General features: G+C 46.5%; 1 protein-coding gene across 7 annotated transcripts in view; it reads right to left on the bottom strand.

Annotated features, from left to right (window-relative positions):
- Slc6a13 (solute carrier family 6 member 13) overlaps nucleotides 1-23,544 on the bottom strand; it is a 37,003-nt gene extending 13,459 nt beyond the window's left edge. The window contains 5 exon segments of one of the 7 annotated variants that reach the window (NM_133623.2): nucleotides 2,278-2,418; nucleotides 5,901-6,035; nucleotides 20,842-21,048; nucleotides 22,285-22,403; nucleotides 23,503-23,544. In NM_133623.2, the coding sequence (NP_598307.1) occupies nucleotides 2,278-2,418; nucleotides 5,901-6,035; nucleotides 20,842-21,043 (478 nt within the window). In that variant the 5' untranslated portion in view covers nucleotides 21,044-21,048; nucleotides 22,285-22,403; nucleotides 23,503-23,544. 7 annotated transcript variants of the gene reach the window in all.
- Nucleotides 23,545-23,896: the final 352 nt, after the last annotated feature.

Here is a 23,896-nt window from a genome sequence, read left to right as displayed (position 1 = left end):
GGAAGGCCCTGGGCTAGAATCCTGTGAACCACACATCTCTCGAGCAGCAGCCCTCCCCCACCCACCTCACCTCTCACACACTCCCTCTGTGGATTTCCCACCCTTTGTCTGCAGAGCATCATTAAAGTGTGGTCCAACAGCGCTCAAGAAGAAGCTCTGTGTGCCGGGTGTCGGGGGGCAGGGGGGGTGCCAGGTATTGGCTATGTGGCCTTGGGTGTGGGACAATTTGACACCTAACCATCCCTTCCCTGATCACTAGAAAATAGATATTAGTATGAGGGAATAATGGAATAGTAAGTAAGGCTCTCTGTCACCTGCGCGCCACTTTGGAATGTTACAGAATGTTGGCACTCTTGTTAATGTTTTGTCAACAAGGTAATCTTGGTGACTATGAAGACACTTTGGGGACCAGCAAGACCGCTCAGTGAGCAAAGGTGCTCACCACCAAGCTTGACGAGGTATATTACCTCTTTCTGTATTCCTGGCTACATTGTCCACAGTATGTGTGCTGCCTGGTTTTGCGTCAACTTGACACAAGCTAGAGTCATTAGAGAGGGAGGAAGGAACTGGAATTGAGAATATGCCTCCAAAGATCAGGTTTGTAGGTTACCCTACAGAGCATTCTCTTAACTAGTGATTGACAGAAGAGACCCCAGCCCGTTGTGGGTGGTACCATCCTGGGCTATAACCCTGATTCTGAGGTCTATAAGAAGGCAGACAGAAAGTCATGAGGGGCAAGCCAGTAGGCAGCACCCCTCCATGGCTTCTGCATCAGCTCCTACCTCTAGCTTTCTCCCCTGTTTGAGTTCCTGTCCCGACGTCCTTCAGTGATGAATAGCTGTGTGGAAGCACAAACCCTTCCCTCCCCAGGTTGCTTTTAATTGTGGTGTTTCATCACGGCCATAGTAAACCTAAGACAGTGTGTCTCTTGCTGTAAGACAGCTCCAGGACGGTAGGGCTCTTTGCTTTCTAGGAGACACGGACTTTAGGTTTAGAGCTATATTCCCAAGCCCTGGACATTTCCTTGAAATCTTATAAGGTGAGCAGTCAGCTTGTGCTAGGAGAAAGCACCTTTTCTGCCTCACTGCCTTTCCAGCTAACTAGAACAACCATATCAGTAAGCACCAAGAAGGAAAGTGCCCATGAGGGCCAAGGGTCAGTGCGAGGCCACCAGGACATTTGAGAAGAGCGCATTGCAGTCTTCTGGAGTTGGGAAGCATGCCTCCAAGAATTGGCTTCTCGTTTGACAAAAAAAATGGTGGAATGCAGGTGGTAACCTAGGAAGTGTGAAGCAAGAGGACACTCACTGATCGTCATGGTGAGCTAGGAAGAACAGGCAGACACCAGGCCCAGAAGGCATCGCCAAAGCCTGCTGAAGCTGGCAAGTCACGGATTCTAACTCCAGTTCAGAGCCAAGTGACTCCTCTGCCCAAGATGGACAAGCACTACACGATACTTGGACAGTGACCGGGGCGCGTAGCAATGAGAAGCAAAGCAGAAGAGTAGCCAGCATGCTCTTCATCTGTGATACCCAGCAGGGGAGCCACAAGCCCATTTGGTGCTTAAAGGTAAAATTCCACAGTTCTGCTCCTCAGACACCGCAGACCCTGGCCATGTGTCAGGTGCTCAATGGCCACAGGCTGCACAGAGAACACGCCTGTCCTCATAGGTTGGGCTACTGAGAAGTCCCGACCCGAACAGCTTTGCTACTATAACAGTTCTCAGTACGCCAGATTTGATAGTAGGCTGCTCGAGTGGCTTTGCAAAGACAGAAGTTAATGGCTATCATAAATTTCCCTGATAATGGGCAAAACAGCTCATGGCCAAGTTGAGCCCAGATAGTTTACAAGTTTGAAAAAACTTAAAACCATATCAGATATGAAAAACGAATAAATAAGCTGACATATCAAACAGGCGTGTTTCAGAGGGAAATAAACAAGTGACGGAGCACAGAGGAAGGCAGTTCTCTGTGCAAAGCACACAGATAGAGTGTACTGGGCTTTTGTTTAAGGCCATGACATTTCGCTTGAGAGGCTGGCGACATCTCACATTTTGAGGGAGTATTGGATGAGGAAGCCAGGGCCTTGCCTTCACACCAAACACGTGTCATATCACAGAACTCCATCTCAGCCCCTTATCCTTCTTCATGATCTGTTTGGCTGATTCCTGGTTTAAAATGTGAGCTAGAGATTAGATGCCCGGGATACAGTGCACTCTCCCTCCTGGTTAGCAGATCAAGGTGGGAGAAGGAAGTGGGCTCTTCAGCAACGAGCTTACCTGTATTCCACTCGTGGCTGCAGCTACCCCAGGGGAGGTCAGTGGTGAAGCTGCTGAAGAGGTAGAAGAGGGCCCAGGCCAGGACAACGATGTAGTAGACATTGAGAAGGCTGACGATCATCTGTGAGGCATAGCCGATGCCTGGAGAGGGGACTGAAGCTTTGGGCCAGGACAGTGCAAAAATTCTCACACACCACCCATGCCTATGCAGGAAGGGACTTGCTTGACACTTTCAGGGCCCATAGCAAGAAGCGTTAGGCCTAGCCTCCCGGCCAAAGGAGTAGAGTTTCTAAGTTCTGAGGTCTCCTAGGTTGACCCAGCACTTTTTTCTTGTCTTCTGCTGCTAAACTTTGATATTTATGAGGTTCTGAGTTATCTTTCAAATACCTAAGATCAGAGCTAGGTGTCGTAGACATAGCTGTAATCTCAGCCCTCAGGACACAGAGGTAGTTGGATTGCCACAAGTTCAAACTCAGCCTGGTCTACACAGTACTACACAGTAAGGCCCTGTCTCAAAAAGAGGTGAGACTAACTCTACCACGGCAATAGTTCATGTCTCCAGAGCTAAACTGACATTCTCTGAAATGCAAAGACAAGAGGAGAGATGAAGGTCGGGCCTTGCAGCATGAGAACCTCCAGAAGCCATGGTTCTTTAAAAAAAAAAAAAAAAAAAGGCCAGATGTGGTGGCATGTGCTTCTGATCCCACATCTGGGGAGGCGCAGACTGGCAGATGTTTAGGACTCTCTGGACAACCAGACTGGCCTATTTGAAAAGTCCTAGGCTAGGGAGATACTCTGTCTCAAAAAAGGAGTGGACAATGCCTAAAGAAAAACACCTAACGTTGACCTCTGGCCTATACACACACAAAACACACACACACACACACACACACACCACACACACACACACACACACCACACACACACACATGCAGGCACACAAACACACACCACACACACACCACACACACACACACACACCACACACACACACACACACACACACACACACCACACACACACACATGCAGGCACACAAACACACACCACACACACACACCACACACACACACACACCACACACACACACACCACACACACACACACACACCACACACACACACACACCACACACACACACACACACACACACACACACACACACAGACACACACACGCAGGCACACAAACACAAAACCACAAAAGCAAAGACCGGCGATGCACACAGAACAAGTACAAATACTGAATAAACATCTTTAAAATAGTCTCTAACATAATCTCTTAAAATAACCTCTAACAGCTACCAGAGTGTGAGGTGTGAGACAACCCAGTAAAGTACCATTTTGTAACTACGACTTTGGTGATTTTTTTAAGATAGGGTCTCAGATAGTCAAGGGGGTCTCAGACTTGCTAGATAGTCCAGGTTGGTCTTTCACTCCCAGTCTCCTGCTTCAGCATTCTCAGTGCTGGCATTGCAGAAGTTTGCCCCACACGGGTGAAGTTTGTTTGTTTGTTTGTTTGTTTGTTTGTTTGATCGATTGAATTGGTTGATTGATTGATGATTGATTTTCGCAAGTGTTGTAACTCAGTGGTCTCTACACTTGTTTAGAGATTAGGATGTTCTACAGGGCTAGGGATATAGTTCAGTGGTAAGACATGTAGAAGGCTCTGGGTTCAGTTCTGAGCACCACAGGAATTGGGCGGGGGAGGGGATGGTTTGTTTAAAAAAGGAAGAGAATTTTCAAAAACTTTAAAAGAGAAAGAGGCTATTAATGTCTTGTGTCAGTGAGTTAACACTTCCACAGGACAATCTAATGAACCAACTCAAGAATTTCCAACTTGCCTGGCATGATAGCTCATGCCTTTAATCCCAGCACTTGGGTGACAGAGATGGGCGGATCTTGTGAGTTCGAAGCCAGCCTGTCCAAAGTAAGTTCTAGGATGGCCAGAGCTACACAGAGAAACCCTCAATGGAGAGAGAGAGAGAGGGAGAGAAAGAGAGAGAGAGAGAGAGAAAGAGAGAGAGAGAGAGAGGAATAAGGTGGGGGGGGATTCACCAACATGGTATTTATTTGATCTAATGATCCTACTCCAGGAATTTGTCCCTAAACAAATAACTTCAAAGCAGGAGGGAGTTATCTAAATAGACAGAGGTGCTCGCAGAACATGAAAGTTTTATGAGTGATTGAAAATGAGCACAGTGCCTCATGCAGAGAGCTTCTAAATTATGATGTATTCACTCAATGGAAGTTTACAAACCATCAAGTGATCACCGTGCAGAAAATGGAAAACAAGACAAACCGAAAAGCAGACCCTAAATCATGGATATTGCTTAACACTGTGCTACAAGCACCACAGAAAGGATAAATAGAGAAATGAAGCCCTCCGCAAACTAGAGGCAACCCAAATATCGCTTAATGAATAAGTCTGAACAGATGTACATCAGTGCTGTGGACCACTACCCACCCACCGAGGAGAAGACTAACACACAAGATGGCCTGGATGGATGGACGGACGGACTGGTGGACAGACAGACGGACAGATGAATGGATGCAAAGGAGCTCACACCGAGTGAGAAACCCACTCACAGAAATGCTTCAGACAGTCATTAAATGGTGTTCTCAGAATGACAGAAATAGAAAAGAGAATAGGGTTTGCCAGAACGGAGGCGGGAAAGGTGAGTGTGGCCATAGGATGGGGATCGGCCACCATGGGGCTCTTGGTGGTGGTAATGGTGGTGGTGGCCAAAGAAATCCACCTGTGGTAAGGTTAGAACCACACACCCTGAACAGGAGGTGGTTAGAAGTCACAGAAACTCGAGTAAGTTCCATGGATGACCCCAGTGTCAATTTCTGGGTTTTGCTACTGTGTCTTGTAGTTCTTAAGCAAAGCCACTACTGGGGGAACTGGATGGAGGCCCACGGGACTTCCCTGTACTATCTTATAACTCCCTGTGAACCTACACTTATCTCAAAACAAAAGCATAAATTAAAATCTTATCTATAAAGAGATAAGGTATGAAGTGAAGCAGTCTAAATTTTAAAGTTATGTCAAGGCAATAGAATAACTGATGGAATGTCCTTCTCATTTAAAATTCTCTTTGAAGGGGCCGGAGAGGTGGCTCCGCCCTGCTCTTCTGGGTTCCTTTCCCTCAGGGACCCACATGGCAGCTCACAACTGCCTGCAGCTCCAGTTCTAGGGGAAAATCCAACCCCTCAGCTAAACATACATGCAGGTGAAACACCAGTGCACATAAAACCCTTTTTAAAAAAATTTTTTTAAATAAAATGAAATTCACATTTAAAATGTTTTCGAGTTGATTAAATATGTTTTGTTCAAACAACATCGCAGTTATATATTTAAAGCACAGACAGTCAGAGAGCACTGCACTCTGCCCATTTAATCCAAAGCCTTTGCCTTGCTCGATCCTTTTTCTTCATTCCACTTGTTGGACGGAGAAACCACCCTAGTCTGCAGCTCACAGAAGAAATGGAGATAAAAATGGAGACTCCCAGCCCTGTTTTAATCTCTGAACTTTTGCTCGCTCCTTGCTTGCCCTAAATAAGGTTGGTTCCAAGCTCTAGCTCATGACCCTGGAATTGGACACGGAGTTGGTTACTCACCCTCGAAGATGGGACAGATTTTCCTCCAGGCTGTGATGCCTCCCTGGTTGGTGTACTGGCCAAGCGCTGTCTCCAGGAAGAAGACAGGAATGCCACAGGTAAATAGGAAGATGAGGTAGGGAATAAAGAAGGCACCTGTGGGTAGAAAATTGGATGCCCATTACCTGGCAATCTTCTCTTCGTGACCCACCTCCTTTTCCGTACCGTCCCACTCTGCGGGTCAGAATCTTAGAGGCAGGAGCCATGCAAGTGGCAGGTGACACTGTGTAGTTATCTGTTACCACAGCGGGGATCAAGAGGTGACAAATTATGTGGGAGCTGTGCGGGTCCACGCTTTGCCTCCGCTGTGCAGTTTGATCACTGCCTGCCAGGTCTACTCCCCACTGAGCATCGATTACTACCTAAGTGACATGTCACTTGTGGAAAGAGTAGGGAGACCATTGAATGATAAATACCAGGACTTCTCAACACAGACCAGAATTCCTTATTCTCTTCAAAGAAATCATTATACTAATTTCAGACTTTTTATTAAAGGCAAGTTTTGAGATAAGGTCTTGCCATGTAGCTCAGGCTATTCCAAGGTCATAATGCCCCTCCTACAGCTTTCCAAGTGCTGGGGTTATAAACAAGGCCCTTTATCAAGCTAAAATCAATTGCTTTGGTAATCATTCTGACTCTTTCCTCCCTAATCCTTGGCTAAGGAAAGACTATGGGTGTCAGACAAGCTGGTATTTCCTGTGCATGGCCCTCCAGCTACTGCCAAAGTTGACAGGAAAATTCACAGTAAACAGTAACCAGAAAGGGAAGGTCACAAAGACAGAGACCTAGAACTTTCTATCTGAGAAACAGGACAGAGGAATGACCTAAGGTGAGAGAAAGACCCATTCAAACGAGATTGAGCATACGCAGGGCGGTTTGGCCCTCCACTGGAAAGAACCATTTCAAAAGATTAAAAATAATGATGCTCATACAGTGCCTGACCCCACTCGCCATACCAGAGCTGTGGACACTCTCCTGATGATAGTGTATGTATTCCTCGTCCCTGGGGAATAGTCAGCCCTGCACCAGAGACAGCTCCAGAGGCACCTAACAAAAGAAAGGGGAAGAAACCCAACCCAAGGCACATCACAGTCGTGTTACTTAAACTTTGGGGGATGGAGGACTCTGGGGACCTTAAAAGTAACCAGAGGAGGACATGACACATACATACAGAAGAGTGAAGATAAGGCTAACATCAAGTTAATCCTTGGAAACAAGGCAAGCAAGCCAGAGGGCAGCAAATGTGCTATGGTAATGAGGAGAACAAGCTGTCAACCTGGACTTCTATGCCCAGAAAAAGATTGCTCAGGAATGAAAATGAAGTGAAAGCCTCGTGAGTCGTGAAAAGAACGAATCTGTCAGCAGCAAGATCCCGCAGCTGTGAACGCAGGCATCACCATGCCTGTGGAGTTTATTAGATTATACTAATTAATTCAAATGACTATCAACCTCTTAACAATCCAGAGGAAAACTTTCCAAACAATGTCTACCTTAACATTCCACAAATTAGATTTCAGTGCAAAGAATATTTTCAAGAGTAAAGATAACATCGTAACAAAGAGGTCAGTTCATCAAGAGGACACAATATCAGAGGGAAAATATAGGATTTTAAGACTCGTACATAAAGTAGTATGATATCCTTTGAGAATAAAATTTCATGACTTAAAGACATACACTACAAGAAAAGTTAAAAGGACTCTTCCTGCAGAGGGAATGAGAAAGCCACACATATCCACAATATAAATATATATAAAGCAATATATATCCACAAAGGAGTTAGAACTCCAGAGAGAGGGGCTCCATTGGCAAACGTAGGCATCGCTTTCTCAAGCCAGGCAGTGGTGGCACATGCCTTCGGTCCTAGCACTCGGGAGGCAGAGGCAGGTGGATCTGTGAGTTTGAGGCCAGCCTCTTCTACACTGTGAGTTCCAGGAAGCCAGAGATACACAGAGGAAATCCTGTCTTCAAAACAAAACAAAGAATTGCCTCCTCCTTATTAAACCCCTTTTTCATAATTTTTAATTCACATTATTCCTTACTAAACTCTTAAAAATACAACTAGGCTGGGCAATATGGTGCACCTTTTAGTCCCAACACTCGAGAAGCAGAGTCGGGCGGATGTTTGAGTTCAAGGTCAGCCTGTTCTACCTAGTGAGTTCCAGGCCAACAACGGCTACCTATTAAAACCCTATCTCCTCATCCTGATTCAAAAAAACCGAAAAGATACAATTGACTTAATTGCCTCCCAAATATTTATGTGTCTATTAACATGGATTAATAAGTATGCCTCTCATTCTTCATCAGAGAAGTGTCTCTTTGCAGTGGACAGAGACTCAAAACTGGTCAGATTGGTGAGGCTAAGGGAGTGTTGAGTCCTCATCCCTGAATGTGACATATCTAACAAGCCCTACACCACCAAAGGTTCAGGAAACATCATGGAAGAGGGGCGGAAAGTCTGTAAGAGCCTAGGGATGGGGCAAGGTACTGAAGATCAGTGTCTTCTGGACATGATGCCATCATGGAATTCATGAACTCACTGCAGCTGTGATCAGCTCCACATGACCCGTACAGGACTGAGGCTGTCGATATCCCATCATGCATAGGAAAGACCTTCCTGAGGCCCCACCCCCTCCCTGAAGGTCTATGGACAGTTTTTGGTTATGGGGAGTGAGCGTTACTTTCTTCAATGCTGTGGCACTGACACGTTACTCATGTTCCAATAGCTAACCCCGTGTCCGTGTTCACAAGGATGATCACCGCTAAACTAAGTCAAACTAGGTGAGTTGGAGACCCACCTGATCTACAGAGTGAGTCCTAGGACAACCAAGGCTACACAGAGAAACCCTGCCTCAAAAACACACAAAAAAAATTTTAAAAGAATGTTAAAAGTATGTATAATAAATGGAAAAATAAAATGTATAGCAAAAGTATAATATTCATCAAGAAAAATAGGGGATTATAAGACTGTTACATAGAAAGTAGTGCAATATCCTTTGAAAATAAGCTTTGATGAATTAAAGAGACAGACTACAATGTCTAAACTAACACAATAGAAAGCTACGATTAGTAAGCCATCAAAGGAACAATGCAAATGGTGGAGTAATACTTAAAATATCCAATTACTATAACACAAGGCAGATGAAGAAAGGAGAAACAAGGACCTAATAGGACAGTTATAAAGTGTCAATAAGTTATATTTTTAACCTACCTTATGATTAGTTGTATTAAATGTAAATGCTCTAAATAATGATTAAAAGACTCAGACTTTTAAGTTGGCTTTAAAAGAAACTAGTAAAATTCATATATATGCTGCTTAAAGGAAGTGCACTTGAGGTTTTAGAAAAAAATGAGGATATTATAAGTTAAAGCATAGAAAAATATATGTCACCTTAGTATTTCCTGAAAGAAAGTAGGAATCTTGTTTGGTTTGGTTTGGTTTGGTTTGGTTTGGTTTGGTTTGGTTTGGTTTGGTTTGGTTTGGTTTGAGACAGGGTCTAAGCATGTAGACCAGGCTGTCCCAAAACTCACAGTCTTCCTACCTCAGAATGTGTGAAGTACAATGTTGTGATTATAGGCACGCATCACCGCACCTAAGGAATGTTTATCCATTTATGCTAGTTAATTTTAATGGCTATCAATGTCTAAAAAGTATCAGAGAAAACCTTACAAAAGAATACCTATTGTAACATCACACAAATTAGACCTTAGAGCAAAGAATATTTTCAAGGGTAAAGATAATTTCAAGGTCAATTCATCAAGAATTAACTTCATATTCACTATAAAATAGAGCTTTTAAAATCCATGAAGCAAAACTAATAATCCCATAAAGAAAAGTACATAGATTTCTAGTTAAAGTTAAAATGCTTACTATTCTCTCAGTCATTTAAAGAGCAAACTGAAAAGGAATAAGGACATAAAATATTTGAAAACCATAAGCCAGCTCCATTTATAACACTTATAGGACATCCTAGCAACAACAGAAGAGTATGCATTATTTTCTGACATATATAGAATGTTTACCAAGATGAGTCATGCACTAGCCCACAGAGAAATCTTAATAAGAAAAAAGCTCATCTAGGCAGATGTATTCCTGACTAGATTAAAAACCAATAAAAGGAAAACATTAGAAAACCCCTATATTTGTTTTTTTTTTAATTCTTCTAAATTATCTGTAGGAAACCAAAAGAAAAATTAGAAAGTTTCACAAGTAGAATGAAATAAGATACAATAGACTCAAATCTGTATTCTGTTAAAGCAATCATTGGAGTTTCTACTCCAAGGGCACTAAATGTCTATTATCATAACAAGAAAACAGAACACAAATCAATAACTTCAGCTTCCTCCTTAATAAATGAGAAATAAGAGTCGACGGAGCCCAAACTAAATCAAAGTGGAAAACCAGAAAGCGTGGGAGAAAGTCAACCAAACCAGAAGCTGCCTTCTTGAGGCAATGAAATCAATAGACTTCCAGAGACGTGAATTACCAACACGGGGACTGGAGCACTGGCTCAGTGGGTTAAAGTACTAATTGCACAAGCCAAGGAGCCCGAGTTCAGTACCCGGAGCCCACATTCAAACTGCTAGGTCCAGCAGGGCACTTGTGTAACCCGAGCACTTCTGCAGTGAGCTTGGAGTCGGGAACAGGAGGACAGCTCTCAGGGCAACCAGTCCAAGTAAGCAGGGCAGCAGCAGAAACACAAGACCCTGCCTCAACCATGTGGACAGCAAGCGCCTATTCCCAAAGGTTGTCCTCTGACATGTGCATGCTCATCACAGCAGGCATACACATGCATGGATGCACACACATTGCACATGTAACACATATGTGACACACATGCACATGTGCACACACACACGGAATACAAAATTAAATGAGTCAGGTTTTTGAAAGTTACCAATATGACAAGTGGGTATGTCAGCACAAGTTCTACAAATATGAAAAAAGCGGTAACAAAAATACATGAACCGTATGCTGAGAACTACAGAAACACAGAGAAAATGGGCAAATTCCTCAAAAAGCACAGGCTCTTGCAGCTGACTCAAGAAGGACAGTGTAAGCGGCCTTTAACTACTAAAAAAAGATTGAACTATTTTTTATTAAAAATCTTCTCCATAAGGCAACCTCTAGGTCTAATGGCTACATTGGTAAATTCTCTGAGTGCCTAAGAAAAAAATCATACCAGTTCTACATAAACTTCTATTGTGTGGAGGGGGGATGGGGAGTTTATTTAAGATAAGGTTTCTCTGTGTAGCCCTGGCTGTCCTAGAACTTGCTCTGTTGACCAGGCTGGTCTTGAACGCGTGCCTCTGCCTCCCAAGAGCTGGGATTAAAGGTGTGCACCACCACCCAGCTGAAACTTCTGACACAACATTGACAAAGAAGGAAGCTGCCAAACTTGCTATATGAAGCCTGCACTTTGTGACAACAAAATCAGAACCAAAACACCAAAGAAAAAACAAATGTTGAGGCTTTCTAAAGTTATTTTAATTTTGGGGGGGGCATGTACATTGTATGTGCATGAGTGTGTGTACACATGTATATGTGTGCACGTGTGTGTGTAAACCAGAGAACAGCCTCAACTGTTATTCCTCACACATACACTTTTTTTCCTTTGACACGAGTCCCTCACTGGCCTGGAACTCACCAAGTACGCTAGGCTGGCCCCAGGGAGGCATCCACCTGGCTGGCACTGAAATCACAAGCACCCATCATCGTGGTCATATTTCTTTGTGGGCTCAACCTAAGTCCTCATACCTGCAAAGCAAGCTCTCTACCACCTGGGCTGTCCCTGGGCTCCCTAAAGGGGATTTAAGAGCCAGGAATGAAGTACTGAAAAGAAAACTACAGCTGAACCTCAAAACAATTATTCTGTGTGGAAAAAAAGGTGCATAGCTCTTGATTCCCCTTACATAGAAAATTTCTTAAAAGCAGAAGAATTCACAGTGGCAAGGCAGGGCCATGTGACTATACAGGGACACAGCGAGAGAAGGGGTTACCAGGAGCCCGGAGAAAGTTTCTGAGGGTGAATGTATGTTCATTAGCTGGACACTGGAGTTACTTTTGTGGCTGTGTCAAAAGCTGTAATTTATACATCTTAAATATGACCATCAACTGAAAGTTCATGGGAATGGATCTTTAGTTTGTAGCATTTTTACACAATTTAGCAATTTAACCCAATTTAACAATTTAACACAATTGAGGCACTAAACTGAAGGAATACTCAATTGCCCTGAAGGCCAAGGAATAAAGACTGAAGAGTTCAGCATAAAAGATCCAGGGCCTGATGGGAAACTCCAGAGGAGAGAGAACCCAGTAGCCGATGTGAAGAGTTATAGGGAAAGCCCCAGTTATTTGAGAACGTTGACAGTCCGGTTCAAGCTTCCATATCTATGCTGCCTGCTCTTTCCCAACAGACCGAGCCAATGTTTAACCACAGGCCCATGGTCAGTTTTGCCCCTCAGCACATGAGCAAAGTCCACACTCGCCAGGAGAAGTTTAGAAGGTGCCGGTGATCGGAGGCTGATCGAGAGAGACCTGAGCACAGCCGAGGGAGTCCTGAGGGCCATTGCCCCTTCCATGAATAAAAGAAGGAGTCAGGGCCTAGCAGAGAGACATGCTTTTAATATCAGCACCTGGGAGGCTGAGGAAGGCAGATTATAAGCATAAAGCTAACCTGGGCTACAAAGTGAGACCCTATAGAAACAAGAAGAGACATGGGGGGAGAAAGTTACCCACACCTTCACTCATCCACGTGAATGTCCCTCAAAATTCCAAACTGTGCTGCCCACTTCCCATGAGGTAGGAGGGACAGCAAAAAGAGTCTTGCAGCTAGCCACCCTCTCAAAAGGACCGTGCTCTATGGTGTCACCCGTGATGATCCAGCTACTTTTGGAAGACACAAAGAACTATATTCTACCTTAGCAACAGAAGTCAGCGTGCACATAAAAAAGGTTTACACTGTAATGAATGCTAGCCAGACCAAAGTGGGCAGGGAGTAACTCACTAACAAGATTGCCGCGTGCTTCCCAAAATAACTATGTCTCTAAGTAAACTGCTTCTGACAAAAGACCCGAGATAGACCCAGCAATCCTGAGCAAAGAAATAACGCTAGCTGTATCGCCATGCCTGATTTCAAGCTGTAGTACAGAGCCTCGGTTATAAGAAGAACAGTATGGCCCTGGTACGAAGTGAAAGAGAAAACAGAACTGGTTATAAACCCAGGTAGCTACAACCACCTGGGTTTTTGACAAGCCAAAAGTACACATTGTAGAAACGACAGCTTTCTTCAACAACTGGAGCTGGATAGACACATGCAGAAGAATGAAGCTAGACCTCTGTCTCTCCCTGCTCAAACATCAACCCCAATGGATCAAAGGCCTTAATATAAGACCTAAAACTGGGGAGCTGTTGGAGAAAAAAGTAGGGGGCACAACGAAAGGTGTAGGGACAGGCAAGAACCCAGTAAAGGAAGCCAACAATTGACAATGGCCCCTCACAAAACTAAATAGTGACTGACTGCACAGCCCGGGAAACTGTTACCTGGGTGAAGAAGCGAGAGAAAGGTATTTGCTAACAATATATCTGACTGAGGATTAACATTAGAAAATGCAAAGAACTAAAGAACAAGAAATCAAACAACGTGGTCAATAAGTTACAATGAAGCGAGCAGACAGTTCTCCAGGTAGGAAACACAATAAACAATAAACATGCAAGAGAATGTTCAACTTCACTAGCCGTCAAGGAGATGCAAGTCAAAAGCACATTGGGACCCCACGTCACCCCACAGTCATTGAGGACATAAATAACAACAAATGCTGGTGAGGATGAGGACAAACGGAACCTTACACGCTGCTAGTTCAGTCACGGTGGAAATCAGTGTGGAGACGCCTCCCAAACGCTGTCTATCATAATAGCTCTGTCTCAGCTCTGCTTCTCCTAAGTATCAACCAAAAGACACCAAGGGAGCTCATCACAGAGGCACTTACACATCGGCCTTACTGCAACTCTGCTCAGAGCTAAATTACAGAAGAAGCATATACATGTATATATGTGTGTGTGTGTGTGCGCGCGCGTGTGTGATGGAAATTTTTTCAGCTGTAAGCAAGAACATAATTCTGTGGTTTGCAGGGAAGCAATGCAATTGGAGATGATCATGTTAAGTGAACTAAGCTAGGTTTGGAAGAATATGTGTTGTTTTTCTCTCATTCATATTACATTTTAAACACAGACACATAACATCATGTGTGTATATGTATTTATATACACCTGCATGCGTGTGATATGAAAGCAGGGGAATGAAAGAGTCTAATGAGAGCTAAGGGGTTATAGAACATGTCTTAGTGGAACGTGTGTCATGTGCAGGGGATGAAACGTGTCATGTGCAGTGGATGGAGCATGTATCATGTGAAATGGATGGAGCATGTATCATGTGCAGTGGATGGAGCATGTACCATGTGCAGTGGGTGGAGCATGTATCATGTACAGTGGATGGAGCATGTACCATGTGCAGTGGATGGAGCATGTATCATGTGCAGTGGATGGAGAATGTACCATGTGCAGTGGGTGGAGCATGTATCATGTACAGTGGATGGAGCATGTATCATGTACAGTGGATGGAGCATGTACCATGTGCAGTGGATGGAGCATGTACCATGTGCAGTGGATGGAGCATGTATCATGTGCAGTGGGTGGAGCATGTACCATGTGCATTGAACGCACACAGTGGCACTGTTAAAAACATAAAACTTAGGGAGTGAGGAGAAGTGGCTTCTCAGTTGCTTTCTTCCTTTGTAGCTACAAATGGCACACTGGCTAGCGGTTTCCTCTGGCCCAGTTCACACTGGTCTCCCGGGGCTGCTCTCTTCTTATGCCTACAGCTGGCACTGTTTGCTTCTGCCTTCCCTCCAGCATGCCACTCCCAAGGGGTCCACCTTTGGTGTGCCATACTGCAGCCTCACCTGAAGACGCCAGCCTTGGCACCAGAGAGATCCCAGCTGAGAGCTCAGGTCAGAGGCGCCCAGGACGTGGGTGTGTGAAGGCTGAGGGTTAGAGCAAACTTGGAGAAGGGGAAGGAGAAGGGGAGCACCTGTCCTGTATTTGATGGTCTTCAGCTGTGTGGATGCAAGACTCCAGCTGACAGCAACTCAGACTTAAGACTTAAATGAAAGAGATTGACAGAGTTGAAATCAAGGGGCAAGTTACTAAAATTCTCCTAGCCAAATGAAATGGCATTACCGAGATCTTCTACCCTTTCCACCTGTCCCACCATACCTCTTGAAATGACCTGAGACCCTTTATGCCCTTGCCTGAGGCCCGTGCTGGACCGGCCTCAGGAGAAAGCTTTCTTTATTTTCTCTCCAGGGAGCTGAGGATGAAGGGTTGGAAAAATAGTTTAATCTTAGAACCTCAGCAAGTTCTCCAGCTCAGGGACCAGTGCCACAGTTGCCGGACATGTGGGCATGGTCCTTCTCCGGGTGCTGGGCTGGCTTACTTCCGCCCAGGGAGGAGGATGCTGAGAGCAGAGGTGTGCTGTCCTTGCTGGTCTTCAGCAACATCTGTCTGTGTGGTTTCCAATGCTTTGCCTGTCTCCCTGGTTTGCTTTAATCCACTCCCATCAGGGTTTGGTCTAGTACTCCGCTGCAATCACCATGACTCCCTGTTGTGGGCCAGTGATTGCTCACCCATCACCCTCTCAGCCCTGTCAAAGCCTCTGCTCGGTTTGCTCTCATGCATCCTCAGCTGCCTTCCAAATGCCCTGGTTTTTGACCTGTGTCTCTGCTGCTCCTTGTCCCATGTGCAGGTTCTCTCTCTCTCTCTCTCTCTCTCTCTCTCTCTCTCTCTCTCTCTCTCTCTCTCTGTCTTTCTCTCTCCCCCTCTCCCTCTCCCTCCCTCCCTCCTTCCTTCCTTCCCTCCCTCCCTCCCCCTCTCCATTCCTCTCTCTGTCTGTCTGTCTGTCTGTCTGTCTGTCTGTCTTTCTCTTTCTCTTCTGAAACAGAAAGCTATGTGGCCCAGACCAGTCTTGAGCCCACAATCCTCCTGCCTCAGCCTCCAGAGATGATAGACACAAACGTCATCCTAGGCATTCTCTCTCTCTCTCTCTCTCTCTCTCTCTCTCTCTCTCTCTCTCTCTCTCTCTTCAAAATGTTAGTAACAGCTAAGTATGTATTTCCAACCAGATCTTTCACAGACTCCAAACTCACATATTGCACTGTCCAGGTCAGCATTCCCCAAATTCAATCACTCCTTTCTGTCTTAAAACTCTCAGCCTTTCATGTCTCAGGAAAAGCAACTCTTTTCAGGTTAAAAGTCTCAGGCTGCTTAGGCAGGGAGTTGGCAACAAGAACTATGTCAAGGACTCAGATTCCAATGATCTTACACAGAGACTCCAGACAGGTGTGCTGGGGGTTGAGAAATCCATTCTGCTGGCACCAGGGTCCAGAGGGTTGGCGAGGCCTCATCTGAAGGCCTGTGTCCCGAAACACTTTGGATCACACATCTGGGGAGAGTCAGTAGTTTGGGGAGGAGGGACTAGTCTTGGATACTTTTCTGCTGTTGTGATCAAATTCCCTGACAGAAGTAACAAGTAAGGAAGGGTTTATTCTGGCATACGCTTCAATGCAGTCCATCCTGGTGGGGAAGCCAAGCCAGCAGGACCTAAGGCAGCTGGTCACCTTGCATCCACAGTCAGGGAGAAGAAAGGGATGGCTGCCCACATTACACATTTTCTCCTTTTTATACTGCCTAGGACCCTACCCCAAAGAGTGGGACCCCCCCACATACACATTAGGATGGATTGTCCCACCTCAATTAAACCAAACTAGCCAAGATAGTCCCCACAGTCATGCTCGGAAGCCTATCTTATCTAAAGTTCGTATTACATTTATTTTGTGTGTATGTCTCTATGCGTGGGTGTGTTGGCCCCACGGTGCACACGTGGAGGTAAAAGGACAGCTTTGTAGAGGTCAGAGGGATTGAACTCAAGTCATCAGGCTTGGCACCTGGTGCCTTTCCCCAATGCTGAGCCATCTCAACAGTCCCAGACCTGATCTAAGTAATCTCAAATGGGTGTCCGGGAGGTCTGCTTCCTAAATGATTCCAGAACCTGTAAAATCAACAATCAACCCTAACCATCTTAAAACTCAGAGGTGGATCCAGAGTTCTTAGCTCTAGAGCTGGTCTGTCCCTAGTAGGCAGCTCTGAACACAACAGCCAGTGAGAGTATCCTCAGTTTAAGATTCGCCATTTCTGCTCCAAACCCTGCCTGCCTTCTTTGTGACTAAAGGGTAAAGCTACTAGCATTGTACAGTAGCCAGCAAGGCCACATCGGGTTTGCACCTGTACTGTGTAGCTCCAAATCTCTACATGCCCTCCTTCGGGGAGAAGAGACGATCACAAGACTTGGGAAGTTTAAGACACTTATGGAATCAGGAGGCTCCTCTCCGAGCCAGTAAAACAGCAGGCGAATACTGAGAAAAGAAAGTCTCTGGCGGGGCTGTCTTTGAGGTGTACAGGGAGCTTTGCCCGTGCTGGGGAGGGCGCTTTAGTGATGCAGCTGCCTGAGTCACCTCTGCCCCTGTAAGCAAGCAAGCTGGGCTCGGGTGGAGTCTTTTCTTGGGACGCTGTTGGTGCCCTGTCTATGGTGAACAGATGTTGGGTTTTGTCTCATCAGCAAAAGGCATAGACAATGGCTTCCCTTTGGTCTTCTCTGATTACTGCATCTTCTAGCTATGCAGCCTGCACTGAGCTTGTAGACCACATTCCCACTCTTCCCAAACAGCCAGGTGGGCTCTTGCTCAGGACTATTTCACCTTTGTTTCCTCTCCCTGTAGCATTTTTACCTCAGTGACCACATGACCACCCCATCACTTCCGGTCAGCCTTTACTCCAATATTCTCAATGAAGCCCACCTTGATTCTCCTCCCCTAAAACAGCCACAAGCTGACACCCACTCTCCTAATTCCCTTTACTGGGGGTTTCTTGTTCTTTCCCATAGTACTTGGTAACTTCTGATAATTTTGGTACATTTCGTTATCTGTTCCCTTCCTCCGGAGTTCAAGACCCGTGAGGACAGGGCATGGGGTTGGGTGTATTTACAAATGTATTCCAGGCACTTAGAACAACGTGCAGGGCGCCCAGTGTTTGTTGCTGAATGGCATAGAGTCAAAGCTCCCTTGTCTGTGTGCCAACACAAGTGACAGCCTGGCAACCCTAGAGAGCCTGGGTGGTGACACTGTCACTGGGCCACAGGTCTTAGATGATAACAGGAAGGGTTTTGTCTAGGTGACTGAGGTGGGCGCCCCTCCTAACCATCTCTCTGGGAATGCCATTCACAGCTTCCGAGTCCCGAGGACTTTGGCGCTCTCTTAGCTCCCCTGACTTTTTTTTTTTCTTTTTTCTTTTTTTCGGAGCTGGGGACCGAACCCAAGGCCTTGCGCTTGCTAGGCAAGCACTCTACCACTGAGCTAAATACCCAACCCCAGCTCCCCTGACTTTTAGCTTGAGTCTTCAACTGTTTTGCCAGTTCTTCCTTGATCTATCTCAGCTCCTCCCTGCTGTGGAACTTGCTTTGAGTGAGGTCTGCCAAGTGTGAAAGCTGAAACCAAAGAAGACATCACTGAGCTTCGAGGAGATGCCTCACGCTTGGCACTGTCACCGCACTAGTGCATTAGTGATCCAACATCTCTCGCCCTACCTTCGCCCCTGCCCTTCCCGACCCCAAACACAGGCGTGAGTGTGTGAAGCTATGGACTTACAGAAAGAGTCCAGAAGCAGGTTGATAGAGCACATTACTAAGCATGATGCTTCCCTGGAGCACCCGGGCATCCTTCCCAGCACAGCAAGAAAAAGAAAAGCGAAGGCTCTGGGTTCCTCATCTGTCTTTGGCAAAGGAGCTTTTCACTAATTCACCCAGTAGCAAACTTGAGCATTAGCCTCTAACTCCAAAGTCCATCAGAACGCCCCTCTGCCCCCACCCCAACCCCGGGCTGCTGTTACTCAGCAAATAGGGAGGTAGCACGCGAAGTCCTCGGCTACAGCAAGGGCCAAAACTGTGGGTGGCAACACCAGATTCAATCTCAGGACCCCTAAAAATATTTCAACCGCCACATGAAGTCAGAGGCTCTGTCCAAGGGAAAGAAGTCTCGGCAGCCGTACCCAGGACCCACAGGGGAAACCAAAGGCTTAGGGCTTTCCTGTGTGCGTTTCTAAGGTGAAGACTCGATAAATTGCCTCAAGGTCCTGGGGCAAAGCTCAGACCCCAGAGTCGCCGGGCACCGGAAGCTGCGTGAGTCCAACATCGCCAGCTGGGCTGCCGCCACTCCCCTTTACTGACGCCTTTTCACCCTCAGTGGCTCTGAGCTAAGCTTGGAAATCACTGCCTCAACCTTTACCCAATTCCAGAGAGGCTTGGGGAAATCTTCTCGCTCCCTAATCTTTCTGCCGCGTGAGAAGGTAAGCTGGTTACTAGGTTCCGAGTCCGCTGCCCTGTGGGGCTTAGTCTGTTACTTCTGTCTGTGCCCCTGGGCCATCCACCTCTCTCCACCTTGTGCTCTAAAAGCACTCCTCGACAAGCATAGAAGTATCTAGGGCTAGAGAAGAAACAAGAAGACCTCCCTCCTCTCACAGTACAGACTGAGCAAAGTCCTATGATTTCAGGCCACTAGCCAGAATTCCTAGGGAGAAAGGACATATTACCTCATTCCCGTTCCTCTGGGGAAAAATACAAGTTAACTTCCAACCCCGGTCTCCAACATCCACAAACCCAACAAGAAGACACCATGGGTACAGGGCACCTCTCTCTTGGTCTCTCATAATCCCCCCAACCTCCACTCCGGGCTGAGTATGTCCTCTTTCCCAAACCACTTGGACTTTGTGCCTCATCCCTTCCAAACCATTTTGAGAGCTTGATGGATCCAGAGGATATCTGCTCCCCGGCAAGTGGGTAGGTGTGCCCATATTTCTTCCTCTCAGAATCGCCACTGGTGACCTACCTCCAGGCTCTGCATTCCTCTAGCTCAGGATATAGCCTCGTTACAAAAACAGACCCATGACCTCCAATCCTTGGAAGCTTTATCCATCAACAGAACAGAATGGTTTCCTAACCCACAGGTCAACTCTAAGCCCTTTAGTATCTGGGGACTCTGTCCAAGGCTCACCACAGGGGCGTGGAAATTCCCTAAATGTGGATTAGTGCAATTACCCCAGAAGACTGGGAAGGAAAATAAGAAGCTAGCATTTGTGTGTGCCTATGAACACGCACAGAGAGAACAAAGACAGACAGACAGACAGACAGACAGACAGACAGACAGAGACAAAGAAAGACAGACAGAGAGGGAAACTTTTAAAGGAAGGCCATGAAGGTTGAAGATTATGATACTAGTGAGAGTTGGGAAACAGAGGGCATTGGGAATGTCATGGTACCCGCTTGTGGGGGCGTGGGGGGGTGACACAAGGCCAAAGCTGAAGAATCCCAAGATCCCAAGAGAGTTCCGTGTCAGCAGCCGCGTCACTGCAGCTCCCATTCATTAAGCACTTTATCAGTAGTGTTGCCGATCCTTACTAGAACCTTGAAAAACAGGTATTGCTATCTTGATTTACAGGAGCAACCATTGAGACTCTGGGGGCTTCTGGAACTTGACCAAGATCACAGAGTTAAGAGCGGAGGCAGAATCCACGGCCTGATCCAGCTGGATCTGAGCCTGTACTCATGCTTCTAAGGGAGAAAGCCCTAGGGCACCCACACGGGTTGTCTAAGTCTCAATCTCCTGCAGAGTGGCCTCAATGACCTGTCAGGGTCCTTCAACTCCAGCCTTCTATGTATAGGACTTCCCAGAGGGACAGTAAGTGTAGCAGACAGAAGAATTCTCCTTCTTGGGGAGACTGGGGTGGCACAGTGGCTCTCACCTCCCCCGTTCTTGTAGCAGAGATAGGGAAACCTCCAGACGTTGCCTAAGCCAATGATCTCTCCCGCCACTGACAGTACGAACTCCATCTTGTTGGTCCATTGCTCCCGTTCCAAGGTACCGTCTTCCTCCACCTTCTCCATGACTGGACACACTGGCTTTGTCTCTCCATTACTGGTCGTTCCCGAGACCCTGTTATCCATCCCACCTGGAAAGCAAGTGCAGTGCTCTGTCACTGGTGGGAAGCCCACAGGGACACCTCCACCCTTCAGAAAATTCCCTGAGAGAATAAATTCCCTGGAGAGGGGTGACTTCCTTCCCTATCCTCTGGCCCGTTTCTCCTTAGCGCCCCTCACTGGCAGAGCTAGAGAGGTGCTCCCAGGGCTGCCTGTTCCCTTCACACTTAGGAGAAAGCATTAACACAGGAGGGTAGACTTTGCTTCCCTGGTGCATGGTCTCTGAACTCACGTACTATGTAGTGGTCTGCACTTCCCCCTTGCTTCTCACAACCAACTGTGACACATTAAAACGCAACTCAATGCCGTGATAGTCTGGGACTACCCAGAGGATGACAGTTGACATACTCTCAAGACCACTGATGTCCCTTGCCGGAATTCCCCTAAAGAAGTAACTGTGGTCGTGGGGAAAGATCTGATAGTAAAGATAATGGTTGTTTATAACAGCAACAAAAAAAAGAAAAGAACATATGTGCTAATAATGAAAGGTGAGGTAATAAGCTGTGGTAGATAAATTATGAGCTTCTATTCAACCGTTAACAACTGTTCCAAGAAGATGTATATTGAAACAAAAGGGTGTTCGTGCCATAGGAGGTGAGATTAATGTGGACGGAATGATCAGGCTTGACAGGTACTTTACAAAAGAGTCACATCCATTGGAAGACTGGGGCATACACCAAGATGTTACTTTCTTAGTGACTGCGCCATAGGGATGTCTTCCTTATCTACGTCTTCGCTGTTTTTATTCAAAGAAGTGTCTGCTGAGGGAGGTTGGATGGAACCCAGAACTGGACCAGGAGAACTGAGCTGTCTAGGAACTCACTCCTCTCTCCACCATTCCTTACATACATGGAAAAAAGTCTCCCTCCCTCCTTCTTTCCCTCCCTCTTTCTCTCCCTCCTTCCCTCCCTAACCTTCCCTCTCTCCCTTCCCCCCTCTCTCCTACCTCCTCCCTTCTTCCCTCCCTTCCTTGTTCCCTTCCTCTCTTTGTCACTAACGGGATCGAAATCTGTACAACCATGACAATGACAGAAAAGGAAGTCCTACCTCAGAAATGCCCTCTCCTAGACTGATATTGAGACTGGGGATAAATTCAGATGTGATTCAAATTTAATAAGCAGCTACTCTGGACTAAGCACTGTACACATGTTTGTTTAATTCCTACGCCAGCCCTGTCACTGTTGAGAAAATGACTGTATACAATATACCTGCAGCCGCTACTCTGTCGAGTCACTGCCGTCACCCGGGTAGTAAATCGTATGGAGACTTGAAGTCACTCTGCAATTCCTGTTCTTTCCGTTCTACCGGATGCGCTTGTGTTCGCTGCCTTGGTTTACCAACACATTTAATGTTAGTGCTTCTAGTGACTCCCTCCTCATTTTACGAAGCGGCCCCATTTGTTTTGGTCTTCATTTTAGCTTTTGTTGTTGTTTGTTTGTTTGTTTGTTTTTGTTTTGAGACAAGGTCTGTGGCCCAGCTTGTCCAAGAACTTGATATAGAACAGGAACTCAAGGTGATTCCCTGCCTCAGCTCCCTGTGTGCTTAGACTGTGGACCTGAGGCACTGTGGTTGATTTAGAGAGGCCTCTTTGTAGAGAGCTAACCGGGTGGGCTTTCTCCAAACCCCAAAACAGTTCAGATTATGGAACCTTCTCATCAGAAACCCCTCCAAGCCACAGGTGTCCCTTAGTGTCTGCCTGCAACCTTAGGGACTGGAAAAGTGAGCCAAAAAGACATGGAGTGGAAGACACCTCTGATTATTTGACAAGCTGGGGACTGGGATCCAAATTAGCTGAGGACAAGGAGGTGAAAGGCCAACGGTGGGGGGCAGCATTGTTTCTCACCTGACTGAACTGGGCTTCCCAGCCTCATGCTGATCCTGGCCTCCCTTACTAACTAACCATCACAGGGATGTCTTCCTGTGAGGCAAAGCCATCCCTCAGCCCCATCCCCTTCCCAGCAACATAGCAGTAGCCCTCTACCTCTCAGCCCCATGCTTCTCGAGAGCAGTGGGAAGAGCATGGGTTCAGGCAAGCCGGGGTCAGACTGCAGCCAGTCCTAGAAGCCCTGCCTGACCCCTGAAGTTAATGAGTAACACAGCCTTAGTTTGCTGGTCTGTGACAGTGGGAACATTGGCATAGACTCAGCTGTGAGGCTTGAGTGGAGAGATGAGCTCTATATTCACACTTAAACTCAACAATTCTCCTCTCCAATTAGGATTCTCTTCCCCTCCCCCTGTCGCCACCCCCTGTCAGAATGTCAAGAGAATAGCAGAAAATGCTTGCACCTGCACACCCAGGAGCCAACCAAGAGCACTGTCCAGGGGACATCAAAACCCCTATGATTGTAAATCCATGGATCCCACCAGCCTACGTTCTGAAGCCCAGAAAGAGAAAAAAGAGAGAAAGAGTAGAGAATATTCCGAACCTTGGTGAAGTTTCTGCCTGAGGTCCTGTCGGAGAATTCTCCAGGGGGCCAGGGAAGGGGCTGGCTATTTAAAGCGTGGCTGGAGACCGCCCTGTGGTGCTTGTAATCCTAAACTTGACCCGGCCCACATTCCGCCTCCTGCCTTCCCCCTCCCACGTTCTCCCCTCCCCTCGGCCACCAGACAATCTGCACATGAGTGATTCCCTGGCCTGGGGACTGGGGACTGTGTACACCCTGGCAGTTCAGCCAGTTGCTCGTGATTTTGCTGTCTCGCTGTAGCTTGTCTGCCCTTCCCCCTGACACTCTGAGATCTCTGTAAAGGGATCATCCAGTTACCCTTCCCTCCCATAACTCAGGGGCTCCTGAGAATCAGTCTGGTAGTAGGTCCTTGTTT

Source organism: Rattus norvegicus, chromosome 4, assembly GCF_021556685.1.
Source record: "Rattus norvegicus strain SHRSP/BbbUtx chromosome 4, alternate assembly SHRSP_T2T, whole genome shotgun sequence".
NCBI classification, from domain to species: Eukaryota; Metazoa; Chordata; class Mammalia; order Rodentia; family Muridae; genus Rattus; species Rattus norvegicus.
This window is presented reverse-complemented; position numbering and strand designations above follow the sequence as displayed.